The sequence below is a fragment of the Branchiostoma belcheri genome, unplaced genomic scaffold, assembly GCF_001625305.1.
Source record: "Branchiostoma belcheri isolate BF01 breed outbred unplaced genomic scaffold, Haploidv18h27 scaffold182, whole genome shotgun sequence".
In the NCBI taxonomy this organism is placed as follows: Eukaryota; Metazoa; Chordata; class Leptocardii; order Amphioxiformes; family Branchiostomatidae; genus Branchiostoma; species Branchiostoma belcheri.
In genome coordinates, this window is record NW_017803291.1 from 201,882 (window position 1) to 211,916 (window position 10,035).

Genomic DNA, 10,035 nt, shown 5'->3' on the forward strand with positions numbered 1-10,035 from the left:
GATGGTTTCTTTCTGTAAATCAACTGAAATTGGAATGCTATATTGATTACATCACATTGTTTGGGTTAAGAAAACAGATCCCGTTCTTGAGAGCAAGGGGGAAATGTTTCGTGATTATAAAAAGACCTATAGTAAGCTAATATTGTTGTATTTCCACGTGGCCGATTCTGTCATTTTTTTCTCCGTTTAAGTGTGCGAATAAAGTCATTGACTGTTGCATAACCAGGCTTCTGGCACAGGTGGAAATGGCTTTGGTCTCCGACGCATTGAACAGTGTTTTTTCTAGTACTTGTCCAAGTCCCTCCTCCATGACGAACTGTTTGGTGACGTCTTTGTCCTGCAGCTTGCGAAAGCTCGCCATGACCTTGATACCTTGACGGTATCAAGAATGCATTGACTATATAATTCAAAGATAGACAACACCGACTGTAAAAATCACATTTACTAAAAGAGTGAAACATATCAAAGAAATGTCAGTTTAAAGATATAACTATAAATAATGTTAAGAAAAAATAATCAATGAACTATCATGAATCGGCAATTGCTATTTGTCATTTCAATACGAAGTTGCTTATAGTTTTAAAAGACGTATATTAAGCAAGGCGAAACGAAAATGTAAGATTCGACGAACAAATCAATCAACTACTTACCTAGAAGGTCCAGGAACTCTCCATAGGCTTCCTTCCTAGCACCTGAGTCGACTTTTACAGATTGGTAAGTACCTAGCGTAGACCTTGGTACAACCAACAAGAACCGAAATGTCAAGCCTCTTTCAATATTCGAATTCAACACTCAAGATAGAGTGCTCAGGCTGACTGAAACCAAGCACATGTAGCGCAGTCCTGTCCATTTAAAGTTTGCGTTCCCCATCACTGTAAAGGAGATATTAAAACGGTCACGGATAACAAAAATACCCAAAGATGTAAAGATTGTGAAGGGGGACCGACTGAACGTAACGCTGGGTCTCATAGTCTTGAATAATTTCGCAAACCATGCGCGTATAACAGGATTTTGAAATAAACTGAACATAATGTATAGTAATATCCTATAACGTTTGGGTTATCTAAAAATTAAAGGCATCGTCTTTGTGGCAATGCAATGAGCTTTACATCATTTGCCATGACAGCCGTGATAACATCGGTTGAAATCTGTGTGGTTGACTGGTCTAAGATTAGCATGATACTAGTAGGTCATTCCTTGTGGCAGTGGCGTATGAAAACTGTGTTCAACAACCACTTTTGGACCAGATCCCTGTCCGTGTATCATGATGGCGACACCGAGAACAGGGTGTTAGGGAAAGCTAACACATAGATATGGAAATATTCGATTGTATGAAGCGCAGCTGTTACATATTGTGCAAAGAAATTTTGACCTAAAATAGCGGCGTGAAACTGGAAACTCGTGTTTAATGAAAATGATGAGAAACTGATGCAAAACAAAGGTTTTCCAAACAATATGTGTGTACTTACTTGTTACACAGTCTCGATCCGCTGCCCGTTTCTTGCCTGGCCCTTCAGGAAGAACAGATTTTAGTAACAATGTCAATATGCTTTAAATCTATGCAGGTGGCCAATTACTATAGCATACAATGACGCAGAGCATGAAACTACTTGCGAGGAACAGGGGCTCGTTCCCCTCCTGGAAAATAACGAGGAGATTGATCTTTCTCAAGGGAGTAACAGATGTTGACAACATTACACAAGGTTGACAGCAATTCCACCACTTTGCTGTCTGATTGGTGTTAATGCAGTGCAGCTCTTGTTATGGTGTTTTTTTTAGTCAACACCTCGAAGCTATTATTTGTCACGCTGTAGAAGGCTGACTGTATCTGTCGTTTTCCCATTGTCACTTTTACCCCTGACTCTCCGGTTATATTTATTAAGCCAGCCACCCAGCATGGAGGTGTCACTAAAGCAGTTAATAATCACGTTTCCTGTCGGCTCACAAATTGGACGGATGTTCCCCCATCCGTAACCCTCTCCTATTGGTCCTCACTTCCTACCCCCTACCTACCCTACGACTCATCCTCATTCGTCGTCGCCACTTCATAGTGAGCGGTTGAGTGTGTACTTCTCTCCGTGAACTTTGTCCCTCGTGTTCAGGTCGAGCCTATCTCTCTCTGTCTTTTGAGGCTTCTTACGTTGACCGCCGCCATGCCAAAAACCCGTAGGCGCTCCTCCCGGGCTTCGGCCACACAAACCTTGCCGGTGGATGACACGCCGCCCGCCCCACGCCCGTCTCCGTCAACGCTCTCAACCGGCGTGAGTACCGACCCCGACGCTCTAGCCCTCGTCCCGCCGGCGCCACCTACCAGTACGAACCTCGACGATCGGTTCTTCAGGACCCCGCTGACTCAACAAGCCCAGGCCGGCCCCTCCCGACTCCACCCCGCCAGAGAACACAGACTCCATCATGGCGGTTCTGTCTCGGATGGAGCAGAAACAGACCGCCGTGGACCAGAGACTGGAGGCGTTGCAATCGGAGGTGCGGGCTAGTCGGCAGACACCCAGCACCAAGGAACGCACCTGGGCCCGAGAAGGGAACAAAAAGAACTACAACTTCAACATAGGCCTGCGGGACCAGCTCACCACCGCTACGGTGCTAACTTCACCGGAGGACAAGGACGCCATCATCAACAAGGCAATAGGTGAGATTGACACACGCAACCGAGACATAATCCTTGCTGACAAAGTCTCTTGGTCGGCTGTCGACCGTTTTCACTCTAACAGTGAGGTGACCTTCGCTTCCAAGGAGGAGGAATCTCGATGGACCAAGGCCGTTGAGGAGGACCGTCGGCGCCTCTCCTCGCCCTCCACACGCCCTGCTAATTCTAACCGTCCCACCACCACTTCTACCATCTCTAAGCCACTTACCCCTACTTCTCCCCAGTCCTTTCGATCCCCCCGTGCTTGCTACACCTGCGGAGACCCCAGACACCTCGCCAACTCTTGCCCCAAGTTTTATACCAAATAGTTCTCTTTCTGATCATTTTTCGTCTTCCCTTACAGCTCTAACTCATTTTTCCTTCACACAGGCGGACGATTCCCATGACCGTGTCTCTGCTTCTCATACACCCCCTGTTGTTTCCAGCGACATTCCGTTTGACCACATCGATGACCACATACACATTCTCTTTGAACAGGATGCGGACCACCCCAAGGTCCGGGGGAGACTTCGGGAGCGTCTAGACAAATGGCGCGCCATTGTCGCCTGCCCTTTTGTCCTCCGCATCATCCAACATGGTTTTTGTCTCCCTTTTTTTACAACTCCCACCTAATAAAACTTTCCCCAACTAACAGTCTTGCCACACACACAGCACCTTTGTAGACGCCGCCATTCAAGAACTCCTGGCCGTGGGAAGTGTTGTGGAAGTGCCATCCAGAGACCACCTACGACTCTGCAGTCCCCTGAAAGTCGTCCCCAAGAAGGGCGGCAAACTACGTCTGATCATAAACCTCCATTTTCTCAATACACACTTAGCAAAATTCAAGTTCTGCTATGACGGTATCCCCTGTCTGATAGACCTCTTTCGCAAAGGCGATTGGTTCGTCAACTTCGACCTGAGAAACGGATACCATCACATCGATATAGCAGAATGTCACATGCCGTATTTAGGATTCACCTGGTCTGATCGTTTCTTTATCTTCGCATCCCTACCCTTTGGCCTCTTGCCAGCCCCCTTTGCCTTTACTAAGCTAATGCGACCAGTGGTTGCTCACTGGCGTGGTCAAGGATTTCGATGCTTCATGTACCTGGACGACGGATCTGGTGCTGATATTTCTTTCCAGGCATGCACCCACATGGCTACAGTCATGCGACAGGATCTAGCCGACCTGGGGCTCTTGGCTCACCAAACCCCTCCCAAGACGTTTTGGACTCCCCGCCAAGTCGGCGAGCTTTTAGGTTATATAATTAACCTTCGCGACGCTTCCTTTCAGGTCCCACCCGCCGTTGTGATTTCTATCCAACCTCATCACTAACGCCATTTCCTCCGCCGACAGAATTTCGGCACGGTCTGTTGCACGCATCACGGGCAACCTGGTATCCATGAGCCTAGCTCTGGGGCCTGTCGTCCGATTATGGACCAGGAGTCTGTACTCTTTCATTTCCAGTGCGATATCGTGGGACACCCACCACTGCCTCCCACGGGAGGCGAGGGATGAACTTGTATTTTGGAGGGACAATTTCGCCCGTCTACAAGGCTACCCCATCTGGAAACCATCCCCGTCAGTAGATATAATTACTTACTCCGACGCCAGTAACCATGCCTGGGGTGGCTTTACCGTCACCCTTGGTTCAACCCACACAGCGAGGGGCAACTGGGAACGTCACCAGGCAGCCCCTCTTACAAGCTCCACTTACAGGGAGCTTCTCGGTACTAGACTGGTTCTCCAATCACTCATCCACCTTCTCCCCAATAAACAGGTTCTCCACCGTTCCGACAATCAGAACGTCGTTCGCATACTCTCCGGAGGTAGCCCGGTACCACAGTTACAACAAGAGGCTGTAGCTATCTATTCTCTATGTGTTCAGAACCACATTCACTTGACTTCAGAGTGGATACCCCGTGACAGGAACGAGCAAGCAGACTACCTGTCTAAGATTGTTGACTTCGACGATTACAAGCTAAACGTGTCTATCTTTCAGGCGTTAACAATTCTATGGGGTCCCTATACATACGACCGGTTCGCCAGTCACTTTTCGGCCCAATTGACCCCCTTTTCTTCCAGATGGTGGAATCCGAGGGTTGACTCCGTCAATGCTTTCACCTTGTCTTGGGCACAACACACCAACTGGTTATTCCCCCCTCCCCGACTGATCCCGAGAGTTCTCTCCAAGATCAAACAGGACGCCTGCTGTGGGACACTCATCGCGCCATTCTGGCGTTCGGCTGCCTGGTGGCCGCTCCTGTGCCCCGACGGACGCCATCTATCCGACACCTTTGTGAACTGGACAGACCTCCCGCCTGGGCCGGACTTGCTGAGTGGCGCTCCCTCGAACTCCACGTTCGCCCGTGTGCCCCTTGGATTCCGACTTCTGGCCCTCCGGTTCTGCCTATGCGGAACATGCCACCCTTACCCCCCTATCCAGTCCCTCCTTGTATCCACCCCTCGTTTTATCCCCGGTGTTTACCCGTAATTTTCCTTACCCCTCCCTTTCGTCCACCCCACCCCTTGGTTTGAGTTTGATCTGTCTCGCCTCCGTCCCCTTCCCCCAGACTGAGGTGTCACCGTTCATTCTCTCACCCAAATTCTGCTTCGCACCCTCTTTTCCAACTCCTCCCGCTTAGGGAGTACAGTTGCAACGTTGAACAGGTTCGGTCCCCATTGGACCCGTCATCACCGTCAGGGGATTACTACCAATCCCCGGACGGCCCGGACATCTTCTCGTGCTAACACCTCGGTTTATGCTCCCCGTGTGAACACAAACCGTTAACACCTTGACTCGTGTCCCCCGTGTGGACACGAGCCTGCCGTCAGTTGACTCCCTATCCCCCGTGTGGACACAAACCTGCTGACACCTCGACTACATGACCCTGTGAGAACACAAACCGTTAACACCTTGACTAGTGTCCCCCGTGTGGACACGAGCCTGCTGACACCTCGACTACATGACCCTGTGAGAACACAAACCGTTAACACCTTGACTAGTGTCCCCCGTGTGGACACAAACCTGCTGACACCTCGACTACATGACCCTGTGAGAACACAAACCGTTAACACCTTGACTAGTGTCCCCCGTGTGGACACAAACCTGCTGACACCTCGACTACATGACCCTGTGAGAACACAAACCGTTAACACCTTGACTAGTGTCCCCCGTGTGGACACGAGCCTGCTGACACCTCGACTACATGACCCTGTGAAATCACGAACCTTTAACACCTTGACTCGTGTCCCCAGTGCGGACACAAGCCTATTGACACCTCGACTACATGACCCCGTGTGGGCACGCGCCCATTAGCACCTCACTGCACGTCCCCCGTGCGGACACGTGCAGCTCGTAAGTCGGACAGTACACGGCCCGTCACCGCCGAAGCAGGTCCACACACCCCCGTGAGGCTGTACGACCTACCTGTGACAACCCATCGTGCAACCTCTACCTGCTGGGATCCACCGCACCTAGTTCATCGTGCTACCTTCGGGTTTATGTCCATCCTCGAACTGGCCAAACCCGCTGGACTTTACACCTGTCGGAGTTCTATCCTGTCTTAGCAGGGTTAGACCTGGACTGTGATCTTATGCGTCATACCCGTTTATTAGTCTTCCGGGTTGGTACCTAGTTCATGCGCGACTTACCGCGTATATTGTTGTTGTTCGCCCGCCGTCGGGCCCTCACTTTATGTATCCTTGCACCGTGTTTCGCCAGACATGCCTCGTTAGTCCCTAGGACTTGCTATAGTTGTCAGGATGCTGATTAATTGTTGTTATTGTAGACTAGAACCACGGAAGGCACCGTTAGCCGACTATTTTAGTCGTTGTTTCAGAGTAGTTTTGGTTAGTAGACATGCATCTTATATTGTTTTTATACCTATATATTTATATTCTCTTTTCTGTATGTATATATATATGCATGTTATGCGTATATATATGTGTGTTTGGATATCCTTGTATGTTTTTGGGTTTTTCCCCCCTTGCTCAGTATTCTGTTGATTGATGTGAAGTTTTGGTTGTGCTTTTACCTTTTACAATCGTTCGCTCCTTGCTCCCCACATCGGAGTGGCATTGTTCCTTTCCGGGCGACCTACCCCCCCCCCCTCCCACTACCGTCCCATTAACCCATCCCGCCCTCCCCTTCCTGCCGCTCCTCCAGCCATCGCCTCCTCCCACACCTACCCCGAACTCCATGACCTCAAGGACCCCGAACTTCAACGCCTGGCCTGCGCTCTACCATCCGTCGTTATCTCCGACAGAGCTCCCAGCACCGTCAAGAAGTACGTGAGAGCCTTCCGCGCCTGGGAAACCTTCGCCTCATCCAAAGGACTGTCCCCCCTTCCAGCTCGTGGCCCACACCTGGCACTTTACCTACTCAAACTCCTACAGTCTTCCCGCTCTGCCGCCCCACTGGAAGCCGCCGTATTTGCCGTCGCCTGGGCTCATCGCATCGCAGGCCATCCATCACCCCACTCTCACCACCTACCATCCCAAGTACTGCAAGCTGCCAAGCGTATCCTCGCAGCCCCTGTCTCCAAGAAGCTACCCCTGACACCATGTCACATCCGACAACTCTGCTCCACCTACGTTTCACCTTCCATGAACATTGACACGCTACAGACTCTCTGCCTTATCGTCATCGGTTTCGCCGGATTCCTCCGCTGGGATGACTTGAGTCAGCTACACGCAGACGATGTGAACTTCTGCGACGGCTACGCCGCCCTTTTCATTGAGAAACGGAAAAACGATCAGTTCAGGGAAGGCCATTGGGCCTGCATCGCCACCACCGGTTCTACCTCTTGCCCCGTAACCCTCCTCAAGCGTTTCCTCAAGTCCTCCAACTCATCCGGCCACATCAAGCTCTTCCGTCGAGTCTCTAATCACCGTGGCAACATTTCCCTGCGACAGGAACCCATGTCTTACACGAGAGCTCGGGAAAAAGTCCTCTCCATGTTGTCGACCATCGGCCTGGATCCAACCAGATACGGCCTACACAGCCTCCGTTCGGGTGGAGCAAGCACCGCTGCAGCCATGGGCGTCCCAGACCGTCTCATCGCGCACCACGGTGGCTGGCGCAGCACCGAAGCACGAGAAGGCTACATCCTCGAGTCCAAGTCGGCTATTCTTGGAGTCTCCCGTTCCCTCGGCCTTTAATCCCCCCCCTCCCCACCATCCACCCCCGGCTTCACCGCCTTCTTCTATCCTTTTGTTTTCGTGGCGTGCGCACGACTACCCTACCCTTGTGTCTGTCCAGTTTGTGAATAGACAGGAAACTTAGTTCTCTTCGGAGTTTACGAAGAAGAGAAATCACGTTTCCTGTCGGCTCACAAATTGGACGGATGTTCCCCCATCCGTAACCCTCTCCTATTGGTCCTCACTTCCTACCCCCTACCTACCCTACGACTCATCCTCATTCGTCGTCGCCACTTCATAGTGAGCGGTTGAGTACCCCCCGCCCAACCCCTCTGCCGCACTAACCCGGTCGCCCGTTTTCCTTGCCCTAGAGTTCTATAACTGTTATCTACCTTGTTCATCACCCGAACCAGATATGTAACTGTTACCTACCTTGTTGTTCGTCACCCGGATCATATAATGTAATCTGTTATCGACCTTATTGTTCGTCATCCGGACCAGTTAATGTAAACCTACCTTATTGTTTGTCACCCGGACCAGATAATGTAACTGTTTATCTCCTTTTGGTCGTCACCCGGTCCGATAATGTAAACTGTTTATCTACCTTATTGTTCGCCACCCGGACCGATAATGTAAACTGTTTATCTACCTTATTGTTCGCCACCCGGACCGATAATGTAAACTGTTTATTTACCTTATTGTTCGCCACCGGACCGATAATGTAAACTGTTTATCTACCTTATTGTTCGTCACCCGGACCGATAATGTAAACTGTTTATCTACCTTATTGTTCGTCACCCGGACCGATAATGTAAACTGTTTATCTACCTTATTGTTCGTCACCCTGACCGATAATGTAAACTGTTATCTACCTTATTGTTCCTCACTCGGACCACACAATGTAAACTGTCATTAATATGAACCGTCTTTACCCAGTGCCTGGTCACTTGTACCTTTTGACATCTTCATATTATACCCCGTTATCGATGTTCGGCTACACGTGTTCCATATAAATAAACACTCAACCGTGGCGTGCGCACTCAACCGTGGCGTGCGCACGACTACCCTACCCTTGTGTCTGTCCAGTTTGTGAATAGACAGGAAACTTAGTTCTCTTCGGAGTTTACGAAGAAGAGAATTAACATTACAAAGTTATCAACGTCTCGTGTAAAGTAAAGACGATAGTTCATTTATTACCTGTGAAGACACTTGCTTCTTCTCACTCTTTCCCGCCTTCTTCTTTGCCAATGCCTCTTCTTTGCCAATGCGTCTTCTTTGCCAATGCCTCTTCTTTGCCAATGCCTCTTCTTTGCCAATGCCTCTTCTTTGACAATGCCTCTTCTTTGACAATACCTCTTCTTTGACAATGCCTCTTCTTTCCGTTTCTGTCTAATCTCCAGTCGCTCTTTACTAAGATTTTTAAAAAGATCAAATGAAATGCCATGTCGCCAGAACAGCCTATCCCAGTTAAACGTGGATAAACGACGAAGTCTTTTGTTTCTTTCTTACGCTTATATCAGGTCGACATGGGAGTCTCTACCATTTCCTTGTAGCAGATATGATAATCTGAATAAAGGAAGAAGTGCATGTGAACATACAATTCAACTTATACACCTACATTCGACATCATCCATATGTTTCCTAGCTACACCATGTTAAAAAAAGAACGAACAACTCATTCACATTACTGCCGTCCACAGCATGTAAAAACCTACTTCCCCTAAAAGAAATGCTAATCATACTAACAATCATACATAGTGTAAATTAGTAGCATCAAAGAATCCCACCCGGAACTGAAGTAGGCCAAAAGGCATTCTATCCAACTAGAGAACAAGGGTGGAAGTGCCCTGCCTTTTGTGCTGAGAATGTTCACCAACTTGTATAGGATGTTGGGCTCGTTGTTTTGTTGCAGTCTTGTATTCTTTAGCATTTTTTCATTTGGATAAGGTCGAAACAAAGGGTACAGTGCAGTCAATGGTGTCTTGCTATTTTCTGTCGTACTATTTTCTGTCGACAACTGTATACTTTCCGTCTGTATCGAAATGCGGTCGGCACCAGCTGCAGATCGTATTCGAACAGTAGGACTCTGCATGGGGTATTTACGGCCATGGGAATGGAAGATCTTTCTTCTCCTTGCAATGCTTCATCTTCTGTACTCTCAATTCGTGCAGCGCACTATGCAGCATTTGAACTACCTCTCCTTTACGGAACATAAGCAAGATGCTCATTTTTAAGCTTTCTGTTTTGT

The 10,035-nt window shown here is 49.1% G+C and overlaps 1 protein-coding gene across 1 annotated transcript; it reads left to right on the plus strand.

The window, feature by feature from the left end:
* The first annotated feature begins 5,742 nt into the window (after positions 1–5,742).
* On the plus strand, positions 5,743–8,088 carry LOC109467590. Its single transcript, XM_019765607.1, has 2 exons — positions 5,743–6,271; positions 6,814–8,088. Exon 2 carries the CDS (start codon positions 7,254–7,256, stop codon positions 7,806–7,808), a length of 555 nt encoding a protein of 184 aa, XP_019621166.1. The 5' UTR covers positions 5,743–6,271; positions 6,814–7,253; the 3' UTR covers positions 7,809–8,088.
* Positions 8,089–10,035: the final 1,947 nt, after the last annotated feature.